At 42.3% G+C, this 24,452-nt stretch overlaps 2 protein-coding genes across 6 annotated transcripts in view; one reads left to right on the forward strand and one right to left on the reverse strand.

The window, feature by feature from the left end:
- KCNH7 (potassium voltage-gated channel subfamily H member 7) overlaps nt 1-24,452 on the forward strand; it is a 416,570-nt gene that overhangs the window by 212,368 nt on the left and 179,750 nt on the right. For 2 of the 5 annotated variants that reach the window (XM_083153933.1, XM_083153934.1), the window contains exons 4-6: nt 5,805-6,233; nt 16,963-16,983; nt 17,436-17,459. In XM_083153933.1, the coding sequence (XP_083010059.1) occupies nt 5,805-6,233; nt 16,963-16,983; nt 17,436-17,459 (474 nt within the window). The remainder of the gene's footprint in view (nt 1-5,804; nt 6,234-16,962; nt 16,984-17,435; nt 17,460-24,452) is intronic. The other 3 variants (XM_083153936.1, XM_083153935.1, XM_083153938.1) reach the window with 3 other exon arrangements.
- Nucleotides 10,585-12,844, reverse strand: LOC146020661 (uncharacterized). The gene is made up of 2 exons (XM_083153939.1): nt 12,391-12,844; nt 10,585-11,538 (listed from the first exon to the last, which is right to left on the reverse strand). The coding sequence occupies exons 1-2, from the start codon at nt 12,805-12,807 to the stop codon at nt 10,966-10,968; spliced, it is 990 nt and encodes a 329-aa protein (XP_083010065.1). The 5' UTR covers nt 12,808-12,844; the 3' UTR covers nt 10,585-10,965.

Genomic DNA, 24,452 nt, shown 5'->3' on the forward strand with positions numbered 1-24,452 from the left:
AGTGCATATCTCAATGACAATAAAAGATATCCAAGCAATTGAGAATGCCAATCAGCAGTGTCCAAACTCTAACTAAGAAGTGAAAAATGAGGGATTCTGTAGAAACCAAATCACGTTCAGGTAGACCAACAAAAATTTCAGCCACAACTGCCAGGAAAATTGTTCGGAATGCAAAGATGAATCCACATATAACTTCAGCTAAAATATAGGAATCTCTAAAAAAAAGTGGTGTGGTTGTTTCATGATGCACAATAAGAAGTCATTTGAAGAAAAATGGGCTGCATGGCCAGAAGAAAGCCATTGCTACGCAAATGCCACAAAGCATCCCCCTTACAATATTCCAAACAGCACAGAGACAATCCTCAAAAGTTGTGAAACAAAGTAATTTGGAGTGATGAGACCAAAATTGAAGGTTTTGGCCACAACCATAAACGTTACATTTGGAGAGGAGTCAACAAGTCCTATGATGAAAGGTACACCATTCCTACTGATAAACACGGAGGTGGATTGCTGATGTTTTGGGGATGTGTGAGTTACAAAGGCACTGGAAACTTGGTCAAAATTGATGGCAAGAGGAATGCAGCATGTTATCAGAAAATACTGTGCGAAAATTTGCATTCATCAGCCCAGAAGTTGCGCATGGGACGTACTTGGACATTCCTACATGACAATGATCCAAGTCGACAGTCGACCTACAGCAGAATAAAGTGAAGGTTCTGGAGTGGCCATCTCATTCTCCTGACCTCAGTGTCATTGAGCCACTTTGGGGAGATCTCAAACTTGCAGTTCACGCAAGACAGCCCAAGAATTTACAGGAACTGGAGGCTTTTTGCAAAGAAGAATGGGCAGATTTACCATATGAGAAAATAAAGAGCCTCATCCACAACTACCACAAAAGACTTCAAGCTGGAATTGATGTTAAATGGGGCAATACACGGTATTAAGAACTGGGGCATGTAAACTTTTGATCAGGGTCATTTGGGTAGTTTCTGTTGTCATTATGATTTAAAAAGAGTAAACACAGTTGTTTGACAATAACTGGCTTCACCCAACCTCTAACCATTGAGTGAAAGAAAAGTTTGTGAGTTATCATTCATATTCTCTGACAAATGGCCAGAAAATCACAAATTCTGCTAGGGTATGTAAACTTATGAGCACAATTGTATATAAAACACGTTAGGCTGGCTGTTTAAAAAATTTACCTAGGGCAGGCTGGCTGGCTGGACTGGGCTGGGCAGGCCATGCCAGGACAAGGCGGCTGGCAGCAGGAGACTGAGAGGAAGCAGCCAGATGCAGGTTACAGTGGGCGCAGAGGTCCGACAGCGGTGTGCAAGCGACGGGCCTGCAGAGCAGACACACGTGAGATGATGACATCATCATCTTGCAAGCGCGTCTGGGCAGCAACCGGGCATTATATGAGGGGCTGGTGCGGAGGTTTTTTAAGACACCTGGATTCCGGGAGAGTCCCTGAATCCGGGACACTGGAAAAGCCTCCGGGAGGGTTGCCACCAAAAACGGAAGAATGACGGAAATCCGGGAGAGGTGGCAACCCTAACTGCTGTTGAGGCTGAGAGTTAGATTTGGGTGTTTTATTGTTTCTGTGCAGGGTAAATACTGGCTGCTTTATTTTTACACTGCAGTATAGATTTCAGTTTGAAGTACAAACCTCACCCAAATCTAACTCTCTCCGCACATGTTACATCAGCCCCACCTGCAGTGCACATGGTTTTGTCCATTAGAGAATGATTGTGCCTTTGCGAGTGAACCAGAATAACCCCTTTGATGCGCTGCTATATATTTATTAGTGTTCGGCTCTATTTTTGTAAGCCACATTCTTAATTCACCAGGATTAGCTATTTGCCGTTGTTTTCCTTTTTTAGTTAACTACAGATTTGTGACCGCACTGAAACCACGTTCCACTGGGATGCAGTCAAAATCCCGACGGTCAAAATCCCGACGGTCAAAATACCGACAGCAATTGACAGACAGTCAAAATCCCGACATGGTCAAAATCCCGACATTTAAAATCCCGACATGGTCAAAATACCGACAAGGTCAAAATACCGACATTTAAAATCCCGACAAGTTCAAAATACCGACATATAGAATGTAGACAGGTGAAAAAGTCAACATGACTTTCGGGCGACAGGTCGCGAGGTCGACATGGGTTTTTCACTGTTTCTTGACCCGACATGTGCCGACAGGCGGTATTTCATGCCCTACCATCCACTAGGGCGTGGTGGGAGAATAAAATAGTGTGCCGAGCGTAGCGAGGCACCGTGCCCGAAGCATTGCGAGCGCAGCGAGCTATGCGAGGGGCTGCGGTTGACTTCCAACTGTGTCCATGTCGACTGTGTCGACATTCAGGTAAAAAAACTGTGAAAAGCCCATATCGACCTCGCGAGCTGTCGCCCGAAAGTCATGTTGACTTTTTCACCTGTCTACATTCTATATGTCGGTATTTTGAACTTGTCGGGATTTTAAATGTCGGTATTTTGACCTTGTCGGTATTTTGACCATGTCGGGATTTTAAATGTCGGGATTTTGACCATGTCGGGATTTTGACTTTCTGTCAATTGCTGTCGGTATTATGACCGTCGGGATTTTGACCGTCGGGATTTCATACCGAATCCGTTCCACTAAATATGGTGAAGGAAATGCAATGCAAAACTTTTGTACTAGATACAAATAGGTACCAGCGAATGCAGCAGCAGTTGCACATAAGCCAGGATTATTTTACAGTAGTTTAGAGTAATTGCTTTCATGGGATGTCTTCAGGATATAGCTTAAGGTGCATACACACAGAAAGATTTAGCAAAAGATCCAATATCGTTAATGATTTCCTCAGAACTCCCGGACAAACGATTTGGTGTCAAATAGTGAACGATTGTACAAATGATTGCACATGAACGATCGGTCTTTAACAATGATGGAGGGGAGTAGAAGAGAGTCAATCAGCTTTACCAAATCGTTCATCGTTCATTGTGCATAGACATAAAACATGGTACACATCATTAACGATTGGTCTATGATCTTTCTGCATGCAGGAAAGATCATTGACCTCTACTAAAGACCAGCGGGTCATCTAAATCGTTCATACACACAGAATTATTTGAACGATTGGTCGTTTCAATCAGTCGGGACCGCCCAGATCTTTGGACAAGTCTATCTGTGTATATACACCTTTAGATAATCCCTCCTCCTTGGCAGGCTCCTATTCCTGGTTCCTATCCAATGACAGTCACAGTGCTTTAGAGAGCAGGGGAGCGGTGTTGTGCGGAGTAGAACCCTTAAGCTGTGACACGGTGCAGCTGCATGCCGGCAATCTTAGGTGGCCCAATATACCACCAACCCAGGTGGCAGAAACATCTCAGCCAAGCCCACCCCGACAATAGAGAGAAGAGGAGCGGAATGGAAAACCCCTTCACCACACTCAGCATGCAGCGGCTTGTAATGAGATTGTGGTGTGTCTGTGCACCCTCCTGTACCTCCCCCCCCCCACACACACACACATACACTCACACCATGCCATGTAGTAGCAGGGGAAGCAGTGTCCCTCAGGCAGCACATCTGATCTCACTGCAACACCTGAGACCAACTACAGATAATCTTCCACCGCCCCCTTATATTTGTTCAACACTTCCCAATTGCATCCAAGGCTATTACCACCATCTGGATTATTCCAGTACCCCCCCAGGGAGTGGTGTCACCCACTTCAGGAAAATCTGCCATGAGATATGTTCCCCTGCTGTCTTAAACCAAGATTTATAATGTTTAATAGGCTTCGAATGTTCTTTGAGGGGTTGTTTACTTCTATGGGCAACATTTCATCTTCAATAGAACTCTCATCATATTGAATTTACCCCAAACTATGAGGAACGCAAATCAAAAGATAGCCAGCGGCACTGGATCAGAGCACAGGAGTGTGGTAGAGAACGGTAGCAGCAGCTGCATGAAATGCTATGTACTAGCAGTGGTTTCCAGGGAGGGTGAAAGAATGACAGTCGCATGGTGTGAGTATTTGTATACAAAGCAGACAGCCCCAGAAATCCCAGAGTAGTGTGTCAAAGGAAACACTTAGCCCTTTGTGGTTACCCCCTAATACACCTTCTTCAATGCTCAGTGCAGAGGAGCATTCATGTGCAGACAATTACAGGCCTTTACAGTTTATGCAGCTGTTTATCTCGGATGGCTGTAGGCTTTAATTATAGAGAAAACAAATGTTCTTGTGCACAGTTTATAGCTGAGAATCCCACATACAGCTCTGCAAGTTCGGGAGGCCATGTATTGTGCCAGAACACAGGGAGTTTCAGTAACTTGCTACAGATATAGGGCCAGATGCACTAACCTTCAAAAGTGATAAAATGGAGAGTGATAAACAACCAGCCAATCAGCTCCTACCTCACATTTTTCAAACACAGTCTGTGACATGCCAGTTAGGAGCTGATTGGCTGACTGTTTATCACTCTCCATTTTATCACTTTTGAAGCTTAGAGCATCTGGCCCACTGACTGTAAACGGGACAAGTATTTAAATATGTGTTGGGGTGTATTGCTACATACTACAATGTGTAACCAGCCAAATTGATCCAACGACATGTTGCCGTACGTTGAAGTCGCCCCCTAGGGTTATAGTGCCATATTGAAGCCACGCTGGGTGTGGCTGAATCTGTATGTGTCATAAAAAAAAAATTCTATGGAGCTGTTTGTATTCCTTTACTTCACATGGAGAACAGAACAATCAGTAGTTACAAATGTTTAAAATAATCACATGTGTAGGGTTATATGTTAAGACTGAGCTGCGGTCCGCAGGTTGCACGTCCCCCATTGATGTAAATGGGAGCCGGGTCGGATGACCCTGCGTTCCCATTTACTCCGCCCTCTACCCAGGTCCTGGCCATGTTCTACCCAGGTCAGGACCTTGGTAGAACTCCCGTGTAAAGGGACACGGCGTGTCCCATTTACACTGTTGCTGACCCGGGTCTGACCCGCCGAAGACCTGGAGTTTTGCGGCGGTGTAAAAGGGGTACTAGTCGAGGTGTCCTGCTTGGTGCCAGCTGCGCAATGTAATACAGGGAAAGGGGAATGTTGTTACCAGGTACACACTAAAGAGACACACATATTTCCACTCTTTGAATTATTGGGAGGTATAGCTAAGTTGTAACAAATTAAACCCTATCTGTCACTCCAAAACAATAACAATATAAACTTCAAGAGAGGTTGCCTATCCATTACAATGCAAAGTAATCAGAATAGTCATAAAAGTCATAACCCTGTCTGCTTTGAAGTTATCTACTGTTCTACTTATCATTTATCCAGCAGCCACTTGAATATAATTCTAGAATCTGGTTGGTTGTTATAGGCAACATCTCCCCTATTGTAAACCTTTAGTAAATATACCCATTACAACCAAGTTGGGCTTTCAAATGAGACTACTAGCTGCTAAGCTATTAAATGGTTCTTGATCACTTATTTTTCCTTATTACTCATGAGCCCGTCAAAATGTATGCATCAGGCACCATCTTAAAAATGGAAGTCTAGTGTTAGGCACTAAGGGGGTATGGTTAGGTAATAATGGGGGTGGTTGGGGTTAGGTTGTGGGGGAGAGGAGGGTTAGGATGCAGGTATTTATGTTTATGGGGGTAGAAGAATGGGCTAGAATAATGTTGGGATTCAGTTGATCAGGATTCCACCATTGGTCTTCTGACTGCCAGCATCACAATTATTGCACATAGAACCCATGATGACATCTGACTTGTATACTCATGTTTCATTTTCAATACAATGTCACTTTTCTCTTTTCAGGCAAAATATTTGGATTCCGGTTACCGTCACTGAGACTCCTGAACTACAGAAAACAGTCATTACCACAGGAGGATCCTGATGCCGTCATAGTGGACTCGTCCAAGCACAGTGATGACTCTATGGCTATGAAGCACTTTAAATCCCCTACAAAGGAAAGCTGCAGCCCATCCGAAGCAGATGATACAAAAGCACTAATTGACTCAAATAAGTGTTCACCCTTGGTTAATGTAACTGGACCTCTAGACCATTCTTCGCCCAAACGACAGTTTGACCAGCTTTTTCCAGACATGTTGCATGATGGATCTCGTTTATCTCATGCACGGTCAAAAGAAAGCATTTGTAGCATGAGAAGAGCCTCATCAGTGCAGGACATAGAAGGATTTACTATTCACCCCAAAAGTGTTTTTAGGGACCGCCATGCAAGTGAAGGTATGACCCAATTTTTTATAATTAAATATTCATGTATAAAACTGTTACAAGAGTATATGGGGCAGATTTATTAAGCTTGGAGAAGAGATAAACTGGAGATAAACTGGAGCTAAGGCAAAAGGAGATAAAGCTCCAGCCAATCAACTCCCAACTGTCATTTTCAAACACAGTTCATTGGCTGGCACTTTATCTCCTTTTGCCTTATCTCCAGTTTATCTCCAGTTTATCTCTTCTCCAAGCTTAATAAATCTGCCCCTTAGTCTTTAGTCATTACCTGCTGATTCCAGTGGGTTCATCATTCAAAATCTTTTTATGAAATGGCTTAGATTCTTTGGACATTGTATATGTATGTTTAGTTTATGGATGGTGGTGATATTGTCACATATTCATGAAGAATCAACATGATTGTTCTTTGGGGTATTCCTTCTGGCACTTAGTCATACAGCACATTTTTAGAGAAGAACTTAAGCTTCAGGGCTTAGTAGCTACAGTATGTGTTATTCTAGATTGCATGAAATCAGGGCATCCGGATGATAGGTCGAAAGTCAATTGGTCATTCCCATATTTTTGACATAGCTACAAAATATCAACATGGTCAAAATGTTGACATGTAAAAGGTCGACAGTGCTTAAGGTCAATAGGTTCAAGAAGTCAACTGGTTGTACTGGATGGTAAAAACACATATTGTTGATACAAGTTTTCTTTATTTCTTTTCAACAATGTGGACTATGACGTAGTAACCTGTGTCAAATGTAGCCGTATCAAAGCGAGGCACCTTGCCTGAAGCTTGGTGAGCGAATTGAGCCTGCAAGGGTATTTGTTTCCACTAATTTGGCTTTTACATTGTTAAACATACAAAACGACATCCAAAAATAAAAAAATTGTGTTAAACGTGTTTGTGCCGACAATTTCCATGTCATCCTTTTCACTCTGCCAATCTTTTGTATCTGTTAACCTTTTCAGGTGTCTACATTTTATGTGTCAACCAATTTAGCATGTATACCATGTGCATGTCGACCATAAGGGGTTATCCTAAGGACTGTTGACCGAATACCGGTTTTACCTAATGATGCACAGCCTCATATAGCCAAACAATAGCAAATAATGGCTTGCTTGTCAACTTGGCATGGAATACATTAGCATCCAATCACAGACTAGCCAGTTATGTCATCATTGGGAAAGCACGGTATTTGTTACATTGGAGAAAATAACATGCCAAATGGGAAATAAATGAATCTGGCCAGGAGGGCAGCATGCCATGTAACTGTGGCCACATGTGGCGTCACAGACTTTAAGAAGCCTTTGATCAAACTTTGTGTTTTGATTCAGCTTTTTAATAACATATGGGCAGGCTGTTTAAGAGTCTATGTCCCTAGAATACCAATGCTTTAGTAAATGGACCTTCTCGACACATACTGGAAGCCGCCATTTTTGTTCTGGATAAATACATGCATGAAGCCTGCCTTGTAACAAGGAACTATTTAGATCACTATGCTGATTTTACAGTGTCTCCTTTGTCCAGTTTGCCTACATGGTATTACAATGGGCCTTGACCAAGGAGGGCATCAACTTTCTTGAAGATATACATCAACATCATTATCCTTCTGACAGATGAAAATTATTTACAAAATTGTATTTGATTATGCACTTTGTAGAACCTTTATGGGGAAATTTATCGAACCTTCAAAAAAGTGGAGGTTTTGACCGTTGCAACCAATAAGATTCTAGCTATTACGTACTGAATCTAGTACAATTTATAAAATAATAGCTAGAAACTGATTGGTTGCTTATTCTACTTAGAAGGTTCTAAAAACCGCCCCCCTTGAATTTTAGTCTGAATGTATTGACAATAAAGATGCCAAAGATAATTTGTCCAACTCACTTGCACCAGAAGAGCATTGCAGAGAGTTTATTTACTTATGTTTAGGCAGAGGTTTTCAATGGAAGAGACCTGGATTTTTTAACCATAAAAAAAGATGTGGGATTAACAGATTTTAGAATTTTTTTTAAAGATTAGATATTAATTTTGAGGTTGTTGAGATGAGAGATCAGGAGGTAACATTGTTAAGCCAGAAAATTATTACACACACATCTATCTATCTATCTATCTATCTATCTATCTTTATATATTTATATATATATATGTAGATATAGATAGATAGATAGATAGATAGATAGATAGATAGATAGATATACTGTATGTGTGTGTGTTAATATTATGTGCCTTACAGGCAACTTTCAATAAAAGTGACAGCAGTGCCCAGCAGTACAGTATGTTCCAGTTCTGCTATTAAAAAATAATAATTTCCATTTAAATGTAAAATCCTCAAGTCTGCGGACATGCAAAAACGGATTTGATGGATAGCAAGAACACTTGTAAAATTGCACAAATAGGATCTATGTGACGCATAAATGTGTTAAATTACATTTTTAGTAAAGAAAAAGTACCAGAATATAAATATATGAACTCCAACGCTCCTGGGCTCATTATTTAGTTATATCATGCATCAAGAGACACTGCTTTTTGAAACAGATATTTGTATTGATCGTATCTCAGCTTTGTATGCAATTTAGGGCAGGGTTCCAAGAGCTGTGTTTTCCCAAATGTCTTGCAATGCTCTGTAATCTTTTCCCATAGCGGCGCATTTAGTGATAGTAATGAGAAAGTGGCCATAATAAAAGGAATCCTGTGCGAGTCTGGCTACATTTTCATCTAATGCTGAAATAGACAGAAAACAATAAAAAAGCAAGAAAATTATTTAAAATACAGAGGTAATATTTGTACTTAACTAATTTCTAGTTCACTTTAGCTGTAGCTACCGTAATCCCAAATGGCTTACTCAATCATTTATTCCAGCCGTCCCTAACCTTTTGGTTTGCAAAGCTATTTCAAGAGCAAAGGAAAATGCAATTGCACTGGACCTCGGAGATACCCAAAAATAGCTTATCTCTCAGCCTTCGGAATCCGTTGTTTCAAAGAGAGGAACATCTTCAGGTGCTTTAAAAGAGATGATCCAAAGATTTACTGTTTTCTTAAAAGATTCAAGCTGACCTCAGCCTTCACCTAATAGTCTTGTATAGCAGTACTGTTAGGACAAGTTTAAATATGGACTTACTCTAATGTAGGGTACACACCAGGACGACCACCGTCGTTCACGACCGATAGACGACCATGGAACGATTTCCCTTGGACTTCCCGGGAGCTCCCAGGCAGTCCCCAGCAAACGATTAGCAAAAATTGTGTTTTTTTGGCGGAACGATCTAGATCCGATCCCGATGTGCCCGCGATGGTCGTTAAGACGGTCGGATCGCTGGTTTTTGTTTTTTTGCAAGAACACATGCGACCGTCGTCAGATTGGCCTTTGAAATTTGAATGAAGGGGCTGGACTAGCAGAGGGGGAGGACTAGCAGAGGGGGATAGGAATAGCAGCAGCCATTTTAAACCAGTGTATTTCTGCTTTGTTACTAGTGAGGCTTGGTTTATACCTGCTGAACGCTGGACATAGCTATTTACACATTACTTTGTTTTGCCTGCCATTACAAAGTGTCTTTTAACCCTGCACTATGGAGAATGCAGTGATGGGTAGTCACCAGCAACAGTACCTGCTCTATTATGCAGTTTTGAAGCTCAGGCGTCAGAGAGCCCAGCGCAGGAGAGAAAGATCATGCTGGACAAAGCAGTGGCTACTTCAGCGTCAGACTCGTTCGCACATGCCACTGCTCAGGGACATCAGGGAGAATAACCCAGACGATTTTCGTAACTTCTTGAGGATGGATGATGCCACATTCCAGGAATTGCTGCGTCTGGTGACTCCCCACATCGAGAAGCAGGATACCAAGTATCGCATGGCTATCCCTGCTGAGGAATGGCTGGTGGTGACCCTGAGGTTTCTGGCGACAGGACGGTCTCTTGCTGACCTAAAGTTTGGATCCCTCATCTCCCCGCAAGCTTTGGGCCTCATCATCCCGGAGACCTGCAAAGCCATTGTGAAGGTGCTGCAGTACCAGTATTGCAAGGTAAGGATGAAATATACACCGTACACTTTATTGTGCAAACAAAATATTTTTATTTATAATTTAGGCCTAGGACAGAAACAGGTTTTTTAGGCCTTTCATAGGTAAAACATGTAAAATAGTAAATAGATTGTGTCAACACAAATATATTATAATACCATATATAAAAGATATTGTACAAAAACACACACTATATATAAAGATTTAAGTATGTATGACCCAGTTTAAACTTTCCCAATAAGTACGGGCTACTGTGTGGCAGAGGATGCCTGCGCTGATAAGTAAAGGCTGCGGCCCACATGGCGCATGGCGCAGATGCAATGGCCCCGGCCCTATTGATGTGCGCCATACGCCATGTGAGCAGTGGCCATCACATACCTGCAGCTGAGACCATGTCTGCCGCACAGTACCCCATACTATTGGTAAAGAAAAAAGGGCAATAAATGGAGTTTGCTATCCAGATTGAGGAGAATCCTGTTCTCCCTCTGGTAATGCAGGTACAGGTAGCAGCATATAAATAAACAAAAAAACACACTGTGGCCCTTGTGTGGCAGAGGATGTCTGCTGCAGATATGTAAAGGCTGCGGCCCACATGGCGCATGGCGCAGATGCAATGGTCCCGGCCCCATTGATGTGCGCCATACGCCATGTGAGCAGTGGCCATCACATACCTGCAGCTGAGACCATGTCGATGGTAAATGATAAAATAGCCTATTTTTTAAGACAGATCCTCAAAAACAGGACACTCTGGATCTTCTATCAGTAAAGAACTGTAGAATTGACGGTACTGGGGGGGTTGAGAAGGCTGTGTAGGTGTTGACTGGGTATGTGTTGGAATTGTGCTCGACTGGCCTGCTACGGTGGCAGGCGGAGTAGGCACTGGTGATTCTAATGACAGTGGTGTGTCTGGTGCACTACCAATGCCAACTATTTTAGTGCCACTGTTGAGATACCCTAAACTGCCATTATACACCAACTCCATGCATAGCTTTTCAAAAGTAAGTTGCTGGTCCGGAGCCATGTTGCGAACACACTCTGCCACATAAGTGAAGTAGTTGTCATGTTTGTCCGGGTTTCTTTGCAGGACTTGATGTGCCCGCATCATAAATTCTTCATGTGCTGCTGCTTCTCCTTTTTTTCCTTTGCCACGCATTTTTTTGGCACGGGGGAGTGGTGGAGTGGGTTCCAGGGTGGGTGGCGGAGTGCGTGCCGGAGTAGGAACTTCGTTCGATGTGCATGCATTCTCAGATAGGACAGATAGGTCTGGGGTTGCAGGTGGGTAGTCACCAAGCTGTAAAAAAATTGAACATGTTTACTAATCAATTCTATTTACTTCTAATTTCAGTTCCCTACCAGCGTGAATGAATGGAAAGTCATCGCAGAGGAGTTTGAACAGCGATGGAACTTTCCAAATTGCGGTGGAGCCATTGATGGCAAACATGTCCGCATAGCCCAGCCTATCAATAGTGGTTCCTACTATTTTAATTACAAGGGCTATTTTAGCATTGTACTAATGGCTGTTGTTAATGCGAACTATGAGTTTATCTTCCTGGATGTAGGAAGGAATGGCCGTGCATCGGATGGTGGCACTTTCAAGGACACAAAGTTCTACGAAAGGCTCATAGCGAACACCCTTCACTTGCCGTCTGTCCAGGAAACTAAACAGGGGCTTAACTTTGTTTTTGTGGCAGACGAAGCTTTTGGCCTGCACGAGCATGTCATGAAGCCATATGTGCAAAGGGGCCTGAACCATGACAAAAGGATCTTCAACTACAGGCTATCCAGGGCACGGCGTGTTGTGGAAAATGCTTTTGGCATCCTGGCTAGCCGGTTTCGTATTTTCCACACTGCCATTAACCTGAGGGTGGACAAAAATGACTGGGTTGTCACGGCGTGCTGTGTCCTGCACAATTTGCTCCGCAGAAAAGCCACACAGCAAAGGGCTACAGGCACAGCACTCCAAGAAGACCAAGAACTGCCAGAGGAGGTAGTGCAGATATCCTCCTTGCAAACCCCAACACAACACTACACAGGGAGTGCACGAGCCAAACAGGTGAGGGAAGAGTACATGGCCTACTTTAATGGGGAGGGGGCTGTGGATTGGCAGGAGGAATCAATTAGATAGCCAAAAAAATAGACTCACCGATGCAGACTGCGAATTCTCCTCCTCCTCCTGCGCCGTGACTTCTTGGTTTTCATGTTCTACCATCAGGACTACTCCTGTCCTCATCGACTCCTGGCTGAGGGTGAATGTCAACCGATCATAGTACCAGAGCGATGTTTGATACATCTCGTCGACTCCAGCACCAGACTTCTTTGCAGCCTCCACCTTCTTGTGTTCCTTTAAGAACACCGTGCGCAGATTCTGGATGCATTTCCTCACCCATTCAACATTGGCCTCTGGGTGAAATGGAAGACTGTAGCGTGCCAAGTCCTCCAAGGCTTGGTTTCTTTTCATTTTGTTTGAATACTCCTTGGATTTTGTTCGCCACAGGCATTCGTGTGAACGATATTTTTCAATAAACCCTTCAAGAAACTCTTGTTCCTTTGCGTTGGACATTGGGACTGTAAAAAGATAAAACCATTTTAGTTGTTATAGTTATACCCAGGGCTATTTTTGTGCAGGCTCCAGCAGGAACTGTGGCCCTTATTCTAGTTCACTCTTTCTGACAAAATATTTGTTAGATGGACAAAACCATTTGCACTGCAGGTAAGGCAGGTGTAAAACCCCACCCAAATCTAATTATCTCTGCACAAGTAACACCTGCCTCACCTGCAGTGCACATGGTTTTGTCCATCTAACAAATATTTTGTCAGAAAGAGTGAACTAGAATAAGGGCCACAGTTCCTGCTAGAGCCTGCACAAAAATAGCCCTGGTTATACCCATGTTTTGTTTCATATTTAAATTTTTATAGTTATAGTTATATCCATGTTTTGTTTCATATTTAAATTTTTATAGTTATAGTTATATCCATGTTTTGTTTCATATTTAAATTTTTATAGTTATAGTTACCAGTTTACCTAGTTCTTATGTTTTAAGTATCTAAAATGTTAATAAACTTTTATGAAAACCACTATACATTTTATTGTGCATATTGCTATTCACACACACAGGTGAATGGGGCCTAGCAGAGAGGAGTGCATGGAATACTGCAATGGTGGACAATGGTTTATGTATATATATCTATATATACACAAACACACACACACAGGTGAATGGGGCCTAGCAGAGAGGAGTGCATGGAATACTGCAATGGTGGACATTGGTTATATGTATACACACACATGGGGCCCACCCGAGCAAACAGTGACATGGTCGGGTGCACGGTTGACAAACCAGTGCTCTATACACACTATATACGTTGGTGGCAACAGTGGGCATGCATAGGAGAGCATTGGGAGTGCAAACATACCAGGTTGTTGTTCTGGGAGCTGAGACAAGAAGGAGAGTCCAACTGCTGCGCCAGCGCTGTTTGCTATGTGGAAAAACATGGCGCCGGGGGAGTGTTTAGGAAATGCCACTCAAATAGGCTGGATCAAACGACGGACGCACCGACGGACGGACGACGGAGGCGGCAAAAAACACTCACGATCTGCATACGATTGACGGTCGGTCGGCCTGGGATTGACGGATCCTACCTGCAGCACGTAGGACCAAAGATGCGACCAAACGAGCGGCGTGAACGCGCATTGGATCGGAATCGGATAAAATAAATGTCAAAAACACAAGATAGTACATACAATCTGCATACAACCGGTCGGAATTGGATCTAAATTGACAGAATTGGGCCCTAGTCGTCCTGGTGTGTACCCAGCATAAGATTGAACATAGACTAATGCTGGGTACACACCAGAACGATCATGATCATCAGCAGATCGTGAGAAGAATATACGAGGGTGGCACGATCTGCTGGAGCACACAATCTTCTCACGATCTGCATCTGATCCGACTTCGATCTGTACCCAGTTGAACAGGTTGTTTTCAAATCCTGACTGCAGCAGGTACGATCTGCAAATCGATCAAACGACCAGCAGGGACGCACATCATATATGTAAGCTGGAGTTCTCAAAGCTGGTCCTTAGGACCACACACAGTTCACGTTTTCCAGGTCACCCAGCAGAATTGCTCTGTTTCACCAACTGGCACATTTTAGAAATCCACCTGGAAACATGAACTGTGTGGGGTCCTGAGGACCGAGTTTGAGAACCTGGGCCAATGTTATTTTTCCTCTATACCCTTAAAATTCCTGTCTGCAATTTATTTTTTCCTGGTAAATAGACAGTTAATGTCTTCAGTTCTAGAGCATACAAATTCTATTTAATATTCCTAATTTGTGTGTGTGTGCATGTGTTAAGCCCCATGCACACTAGACAAGATTGTAAAAGATATCGCTCAGCAATATCTTTTTACTATCTTATCTAATGTGTACTCGTCCTGCCGGCATTAGCAAGTGTGTATGCACTTTCTGATGCCGTCACCCCGCCGTTTCCCCGCTGCCTGTTCTTTCTTAAGATACTGTAATAACAATGAGGCTAAATACATTCCATATGTGGGCATAAGTAGGGATGCCAATCCCGGGGCATTTTTTCAATCCCGGAATTCGGGAAAAATGCCCAATCCTGGGATTCCCGGGATCCGGCGATGCGGGCAAATGCAGCCAGGGTGGGCTCATGGAGGTGCAGCCAGGATGAGCCGGGTTGTGCGACTGTGTGGCTTGCGCAGAGTGACCTCTGACGTTGTCACACTGCACAGAGTCGCACTGCCAGGGTCGGGAGAAGCCGGGTAGTGTCTGGGCACGCGCTCAGATGCTGCCCAGCATTAGAAATCCCAGCGTTTTAGGGGCCAAATTCTGGGATCCCGCCGATCCCGGAATTGACCACCCTAGGCATAAGGTAATCAATGGATGTACCACAAGCCTCCTTACAACATTAACATAGTACTTTTTAAAAGGGGCAGACTACATGGGCGAAGTGGTTCTTATCTGCGTCAAATTCCATGTTTCTGTGTTTTTATCTTTAAAACCTGGAATGTTGGGGAGCCTTGAGGACCATGTTTGGGACCCACTGATCTAGAGAATGTTCTATCCAAATAACTTTCCGTTAATTCATTGATAGAAAAAAAGCAATTCATATTAATGAATTAGTTAGAAAGCTAGCTCAGAAGTAGATAGAAGTCTTCCATAAGAAATTTGCAGCACTGCTATTTTTAATACATTTTTTTTCATCTCCAGAGGAACCAGTTGACCTTAAGCAAGTGAGTTTGACAAGACTGTAGTCTAGACTTTCACGGTTTTCGCTCATTCGATACTTGTTTAAAAAACAGTGCCTGCGAAGGTTTACCCCTTATTGATACAGAGATGCTGATTCATATGATGTAGTTTAAACAATAGGCAGCAGATAATGGGCCTCATTCAGGTTGCATTGTATATGCTAGGCTGCTCGAAGCAGCTTATCATATGCGATCCTTGGCAATGCAAATGCAGGATGAGGTGCATTCACCCCTTCCTGCATGCCACCTTCTGCCGGCATACCACTTGCTTCCTGCATTTGCAATTGCTAGAACTGCGATGCATAGTTCAGGATGAACATCACAACCCATACTTGCCTACCTGACCCTCTCCATGCGGGAGAAAATGCTCTGTTTCTGGACTTCCCTGGTAATGTGTGATTGCCATAACCTGTGGGGAGCTAGGTAAAGGTGTTTCACCACAGGTGATGGCAATCATACATTACCAGGGAAGTCCAGAAACAGAGCATTTTCTCCCGCATGGAGAGGGTCAGGTAGGCAAGTATGTCACAACCTTTAGTCTGACATTACTCAGGCTTGCAGTGGCAGAGGACCTTGCAGACCAAGTTAAACTGGGCTGCTCCCACCCTATGGAATGCCCTTCCACACCCAATAATACTCTTTACTAGCCTCCAAACTTTCAAGCGTTCCCTGAAAACTCACCTCTTCAGGCAAGCCTATCATATTTAAGTACCACACACATAACCCTCTGAGTCACTTATGTATTATATAGCTTCCCTTCTGGACCTGCAACTTGGTGGGACTGCTATGCTATTACTGGTGCCTGTCCTTGTGTTTCCCTCCTATGTCCCTATAGATTGTAAGCTTGCAGCAGGGCCCTCCTACCTCCAAGCCTGTCTGTTGTTACCCAGCTTGTTTTATCACTGTCTACAATTATAAAGTGCATTTGAATCTGCTGTGCTATATAAGAAACTGTAAATAAATCTGTACAGTACTTGACCTCGCTATGTCCAGGAAATGGGTGCAACATACCGCCATTTTCCTAAACGCCAGCCTCTGCCCCGTCCTTCCCCATAAATTTATCTGCCTGTCAGTAAGGCAGAGGCGTTTGTAGAACAGCAATGCAATCGCATAAGCGATACAACCTGAATTAGCCCCATTGTTTGAAGATTATCTTATTAAATGTGACAAGAAAATGAAAAATAGAGTTTTGGATCTTCTTTAAGTCATTGTGGTATTTGTTTATGATCTGTAGGGGAGGTTATCGCTGCATATGAATATTTTACACTTTTCTATGATACTTTACTGTTATGTGCAAAGAAAATTGTTGACTTTTCCTTGATTTGTAACTGACCGTTATTGAAGTATCGTTTTTTTTCCATGTGCTGTGTTTATCTTTGTCTTTCTGAGTCCAAAACACTTAGAATATTTTCTTTTGTATTTTTCTTGTTCTGCTTAATTATCAGACAATGGTCGTGATATGAAAGGTAATGTGTGGTTGACAAATGTCTTATTTGACGCTTTAGAGTGCCACTTTGCCTTGGCATGTTAACTTGCCTGTTGCATGATCTATAGAGTATGGTGCCCTCTGCTGGCCTGAAAATGACTAGGTGCATTTGTCTTTTTATGGCTAGCAAGCTTTCTCTGTGGCAACACGCAATGAAATATAAGTAGACTAGTAATAATTGCTACATAGCAGCATGGACGTGTTCAAGTTAAAAGCCGAAAAAAAGTAACTATACTCCTAACCACTGATTTATTTTCTTAATTTTACAGGGTTGGAGGTACAGTAATGAAATCTAGTTAACTCCTTTGCTGCCAGACACATCACTATTTATTGCAATATTTATCCTCTGGTAGCAAAGAGGTAATTTTTTTGCAAGGAAGCAAAATTTGCATATTTTCTTCATTTACTCCTCTTTTGTCTCCTTAAAACTAGTTTCACATTCCTGGATGGCAGGGGGTATGGTTTTTTAAGTTTAGATCTTCATGCATGCTTTTATGAATTGCAACACCCACTGAAATGGTTTGCCCTGTGCTTAGAACCTGCTTATTTGGTGCCATGTGCATCTTAGCAATGGCTCTTAACCTTCTCCGCAAGGTTAGGCTGGGATTTTATGAAATAGCTGATTCTGGTTAACGTAGGGGTCATAGAGACTACCAGCCATATTAAATTATAGTATTGTTGTATTTCACAGCACAGTTTATCAAATTACCTTTAAACAGCAATATTTATTGATTGATTTTGTAAATGTATCATTTTCCTGCCTCATACATGGGTGATAAGGATCTAAGTTTAAGGAAAAGATATATTCTATCCTAAGCCATATATTCCCAGCACAATCATCTGTCACCGTTCTTATTTAATTTCCAGTTGCAGTAATCTGGTGGCAATTACAGAATTGTATTAAAAGTTGATTTTTTGACACTAGCAATATTATATGTCAATATTGTTCAAGTATTTCATTGAAGATTGCAGTGTGCGTTGTTGCTAAGCATCTAGTGCCAGAGACGATCTGCCGAGGACTTGGGTATACAGTATGTCTTTGCTGTAATCCAGCGACATACAGAAAATAACGGGAATGCCAGGAAAATTAAGTGAAATTTACTGAGAGCAACAGCACCCCCCTGTAAATGCACTTATTCACCTGCTGTGTGGGAATTTTAAAATTTAATTAAATTTAAATATTATCAACCATTCACACATGTCTTACAGGTACCTGTTCACAGGCCAAGTACCATTAAATAAAGTTTACCACAGATAGGTGAAATGGGTGCTATAGCTGGGTTAGGTATTTTAACAATAAATGCTTACAAAGAACAATCCACTACTAAAAATAAATATAGAAGAAGTAAGGTTCATTTAAAAAAAACTAGGGGCAGGATGTCATGCAGTCCGTGTTCGCCAGACGTGCGGGAGGCCAGTTGATCTCAGACATTTTTGTAAAAAGAGGCAATGATTTGCAAGGCTTGATTTTTGCTTTGTAAAGGATTGCCTCTTAAAAAAAAAAAAAAAAAAAACATCCAAGATCGTCCGGCATTCCTCGGGTCTAGCTATCTTGGTCTGCATTACATCCCGCCCCAGGTCTAAAAGTAGGAAACCTTTTATTTGGACTATTTTTCATCACTGGTTTAGGGAAATTACAGCCCCTTATCACTAAAGGTCCATAAACACTGGGCGACTATGCCCAGCGTATTTGGACAGTGATGACCGCTTTCATCGATGCGGGGAAAGCCGCTCAGTGCATACACACTGAGCGGCTTTCCCCCTGCCCAGCGCCGACGGAGGGGGGGACGACATCGATGTTGCGGGAGTGCGCAGCAGCAGCGCTCACCGCTGGGGCATACACACTGGGCGACTTTCAGCTCAAAGTCGCCCAGTGTGCATGGGCCTTCACAAAATATTTAGGGCAACTAAGTGAGCCTTATGTGATAAGACTTCTCATCCTTAAACCAGGATCCTCTGGTTGCCTAAATTGTCTGCAGAGCAGTGGATGTTATTATTCTCAATCATTGTACAAATCTACAGCCATAATGCACTTCTATAACGGACAACTTTTCTTGATTCATGGAGCGGTAGGTTAACAATGGCCTGGGAAACACAAGTCCACAAATCCTGTAGTAAATTGTAAGGACATTTTACTAAAATGTTGGTAAAACATTCATATTGCTCTCCATTGTACAAACGTATGTCAATTAATGGCCGTGGCAAACTATTCAGTGCGGTATTTGAGTGTGAAATTGCTAGCTTGCATGCTGTGTATGATTATTATGCCGTAACACATTGTATGCTTACTAACCATTGTATTTGTTTATTGTTCTCATGTAGTTATTAATCTTCTAAATGAATGTTTACTGCAATGAAACATGCATTTTACCTACATGATATGCAGGATCCCCATTTGTACATATATTATTCGATATTATATTCTTGAACATTACTTTTAAATGTGTTTAATGTGTTATCTCTGGATTAATTATTCAAAATATGCACTTTTCCAATATACTGGTAATCACAATTATGTTTTAAATTGTATACCACAGTGAACAACGGCCCTTATTCTGGTTCACTTGCAAATGCAAATTCCTTCTCAAATGGAGAAAACCATGTGAACTACAGGGGGGGCAGATGTAACTTGTGCAGAGAGAATTATATTTGGGTGGGGTTTTACTTCGAAGTAAGATCTACAGAATATTGCAGTGTAAAAATAAAACAGTCAGAATTTACTCTGCACAGAAACAAAATAACTCACCCAAATAACTCTCTCTGCACATGTTTCATCTGCCCCCCCCCCCCCCACACACACACACACACACTCTCTCTGCAGTTCACATGGTTTTGTCCATTTAAGAAGGAATTTGCCTTTGCGAGTGAACCAGAATAAAGACCACTATCAGGTACCATTGTCTTGAGCCAGTGACCTTAGAATAACAGTTTTGGAGCCAGGGACACAGGTAGACAACGTAACGTCCAAAGGTCACAAGGAGACAGCAGTGTGTCTCCAGCATGCCTCTAGCATTGATCAGCACCCTTATTATGAATAGACAACATTCAGAAATTGCAATACGAATGGGCCGGATATTAAGGCTTGAATATCCAGGCGTTAAGAATATCATTTAGCTTTCATCCATGCCCATGTACAGACAACTTGCTGGCAGAAGATAGCAGTAATGTGTAGCTGCCCCCATTATACATGGGGATGGTTACTTGCTCAGATAACAGATTTTAGATGCAATGAGGCTAACAGAATTACTAGAAATGTTTTCCAAAATCGTACTGTTTTTTTTTGTTCTCAAGTTAGACGCATGAAGCGTCTTTGACTCAACGATCAGTGTGACATAAGCCTGATGTCACTAGCCAGTGCTGTAGTGGGACCCAGATCCTCTCACCATCTAATGTTCACCCTAGAAGAGATGTGTGCCATTTTCAAAAACATATTTTTCAAAAATGTTTTTACATGTTCCTATGGCCTTATGTATTCTGCAAAGCATTCCCCTGTTGTTTTGATGCCTAATATACAGTGGCGTAACTAGATACATGTGGGCCCCATAACAAAAGTTTGTAAGGGCCCCTATTCATCACCTAATGCTGAAAAAAGTAGGTACTTGTGTAGTTTCATGGCGCCAGCATGGTCGTGCGTCTGAGATTAGAAAATGCAGGGGTAGTTGTAAAGGTAAATTCACCGGTAATAGTTCCCACATTATGGAGGTGATTCTGATCGCCGAGCTCCCCTGTGTGTGTGCACAGGAGAGCAATGGTGAGTGACTGCGCATGCGCATATACTTTAAGCCACTTGGTGCGAGTGGGCGCAGGGGACTCTTTGTTCATCGTCCTGTTCGCACCTAGCAGTGCGGATGGGGGGCGTGGGGCTGGCCCATTGGAATGCCCAGTGTTTTAAAGGCGTCCCGTGACGAGGGGGCGGGCAGCTGACGTCAGCGGATGTCAGCTGCCTGCCAGCTTCCCGTACAGGGCACCAGAGAGGTGTCTTACATCTGCAAGTGCCTGCAAAAGGTCTGCGACCATCGAATGATTAATTTGCATGCGTGCAGGGATATTTGATGTGCTTTCCTGTGGGCGGCGTTAAAATGACACGCAAAGCTGCAAATTGTGCAGTGTTGCGTGTCAACCAGAATTACCTCCTATGTGAGCAGCAGTGGTGGATCTATAATGGGTGCAGTGTCTTTGGTCCACGTAGGTGCAAGGTCTAATGACTGTCGACCTAGACATTGCGGGAAATTTACTACGATGTGTATTCTACTTCACATCTGATGTTGCTATGGGCAACCAATCAGTGCCTACTTCTTATTTATTTAGCACAGCCTCGAAGAAAGAAGACAGGATCTGATTGGTTGCCCAAAGCAACATCACAAGTGAAGTAGAATACACATCTTAGTAAATTTTCCCCATTGTCTGTAAGCTTTACCGCACCCCAAGTCTGCATTGGTGTTGAGTACACTTTGCTCTGGAGCCTGCACATTGCGAATGCAAACAAAATATGTTCCCAAAACTAACTTGCGTTCAGCCCCATGGTATCATTGTCAATTTGAAGTAAATTGGCAAAAATCATTCAAGCTGAACTTGAACATCGTGTCACAGTAACTTCACACCTGTGCAGAACTGACCGTTCCAGCCCAAAACTCAGTTAATGACATTTCACGTACAGTATCTCCTCTCTTAAATGTAGCATTCTGCTTCCCTTCATTGTCCTCCCCCATTATAACACTGTCTGTCCATGTACTGTACATACAGCTCTGCCATCACATGACACACATGACTGCCTCCTGCTAGATTTATTAAGCTCGGTGAAGTGATAAAGGGGCAGATGTATTAAGCCTTAACAAGAGATAAATGTGAGGGTGATAAAGAGAGATAAACGTCCAGCCAATCAGCTGCTATCTGCCATGTTACAGGCTGTGTTTGAAAAAAGTTAGTAAGGAGCTGATTGGCTCGACGTTTATCTCTCCTTATCACACTTGAATTTATCTCTTGTTAAATCTTAATACATCTGCCCCAAAGTGTCTGGTTTTTATCACCGGCCAATCAGCTCCTACCTGTCCTTTTTCAAACCAAGCCTGTAACTTCACAGTTAGGAGCTGATTGGCCGGTGATAAAAACCAGACAGTTTATCACATCATCGAGCTTAATAAATCTGCCCCTCATTTCCTGAACTGTTATGTGCTGCTGCGAACAACAAAGTATTTGATTAGCTTCAGAGATTGTTCTATCCCCGATTCCCCACCCACTTTAAACTGGGGCCATATGCATACCTTTCAATATTAAGCCGCACAGAATTATGGCAAAACAAGCCCAGCTTTATAAGCTCAGAAATACCAACTTTATCTCAAATTCCACTCCTCTAAAAGTCTGCCGGTCATGTCTGTGCAGGCAGAATCTGGTCATTTCGGAGGTACCATATAGCTGTGCAAGAAAGCAAAATTCATAATACACCTACAAAAAAAGTAACCATAAATAGCACTCAAATGTTGGAAGGGTTGCATTGTGTTTATGTACTAACCGAAGCATGAAAGGTAGCATCCATGGGCAGCTTAGTCCTGAGGGGCACGTGCCAACCTGTCTGGCCCCCTTGTAACCCCTTGTAAGCATTATCAATGTTTATACATTCACAAATGAGAAAATATAACATGATATAGACTTTGCTCTCTCCTCTGCAGTAAAAACATCTAGAACCATTTAAAACTGAACTAATCATAAAAAATGATAATAAGTAATCAGTTACGCCTTGTGCATGAACAGGAACAATCCAATAAACGTATCTGCATTTCTTCTGTAGTAAGCCTCGGTATCTGGTAGATTTTATTACACGTAGTGTTTTGTCTCACAGTTAATAAAAGGTATCCCTCTGCCGTCTTTATCTAGCTGTAAGACAGATGAAATGAGTGATTGGAGTGAGTCATGGAATTATTCAGAGATGAGGCTATGCTGGATAATTGTGCAGCCCACACGGCTCTCGTGGAACAAAAGTAACATTATTTCAAAGTTCAGGAATATTATATGCAATATCCAGTTATTATATTAAATGGAGCTCACTGCACCGCACGTCAATGACGAGCCAGTTTGAGTGTCGAAATATGCTTAATTATACAGTACAGTACGTAAGCAATTATGGGTTCTTTTATCAGAAGAATCCAGCTACTGCCCTGTGTTTGTATCTTACCTATAGACCTGATCCCCTAATGCCTTCTCTTATGGCGACCGTGAGGAACACTACTAACTCATCCACTGAGATAACCAATGCTCAGGGCAGCATGCGGAACCAAAAGGGCAATATTTAGATGCCATCTGGTATAAACAACACATAGGGCCTTATTCTAGTTCACTCTTTCTGACAAAATCCTTCTTAGATGGACAAAACCATGTGCACTGGAGGTGGGGCAGATGTAACTTGTGCAGAGAGAATTAGATTTAATGGGGTTTTACTTTAAAGTTAGATCTATATTGCAGTGTAAAAATAAAGCAGCCAGTATTTACCATGCACAGAAACAAAATAACTCACCCAAATCTAATTCTCTCTGCACATTTTACATCTGCCCCACCTGCAGTGCACATGGTTTTGTCCATCTAAGAAGGATTTTGTCAGAAAGAGTGAACTAGAATAAGGCCCATAGTGCCCCTAGTTATGGTAAATACCATTAATAGAATAACCCCAAGCATTCTGTATTATGCCACCTGTACATAAATATATAACAGGTTGAGTTTTGTTAAATATTACAGGGGAGACGCATCAAAGCCTTGGAAAAAAAATACAGTGGTAAAGGTTCCCAGAAATAACCAATCAACGTATGTCTTTTATCTAGTACAGCTGATTAGGTATTTTTCTAGATTTTAGTGTTTAGTTCCATTTTCAATGGGTTCCATAATCTGGAAAATACAATAAATTTCTTTAGGACAGGCATAAAACACCCGTGTAATATAATAAGCATGATGCTAATGGATTAGAATCTCTGCTCCAGTGCAGTTTCATTGACCATTCGTGTATAGTTGGACCTTTTAGTAGCTCAGCTTCCAATAGCTTGTAAGTATAGAAGTGTCAGCCATGTCTCCCCTACTTCACTGTAAGTATCAGTTAAGACATAGACACAGGAACGATTGATGACATGAGTTAAAAGGGATGATGGAACTGGGGATGTTGCAAGCCCTTCAAGACACCTAAAAATATGAGAGTACATAGGTAAAGAGGCATCATACAAAGCTCTGGTAGTCTGTTCATTGTCTGCACAAGGGTATATAATATTAAAGTGAGCTCTAGCATTTGTTATACCCTGTACTAGGATAAGTTAAACCAGTGGTAGCCAACTCCAGTCCTCGAGAGTTACCAACAGTTCACATTTTCCAGACAACCTATGGGAGCTGATGCATAGCTGCACTCATTGCTCACAGACACGTTTTAAAAGATCCACAGGTGGGGCTAAGTACTTCACTTGTGATTCTGTGAAA

The sequence above is a fragment of the Crinia signifera genome, chromosome 7 (assembly GCF_055691185.1).
Source record: "Crinia signifera chromosome 7, ASM5569118v1, whole genome shotgun sequence".
Taxonomy (NCBI): domain Eukaryota; kingdom Metazoa; phylum Chordata; class Amphibia; order Anura; family Myobatrachidae; genus Crinia; species Crinia signifera.

Bases quoted from the DNA above. Each gene is read 5' to 3' on its own strand.
- LOC146020661 (XM_083153939.1), bottom strand. From the start codon at position 12,807: ATGTCCAACGCAAAGGAACAAGAGTTTCTTGAAGGGTTTATTGAAAAA. The intron at 11,539-12,390 runs GTGAGTCTATTT...ATTTTTTTACAG, and splicing joins AGAATTCGCAGTCTGCATCG to CTTGGTGACTACCCACCTGC.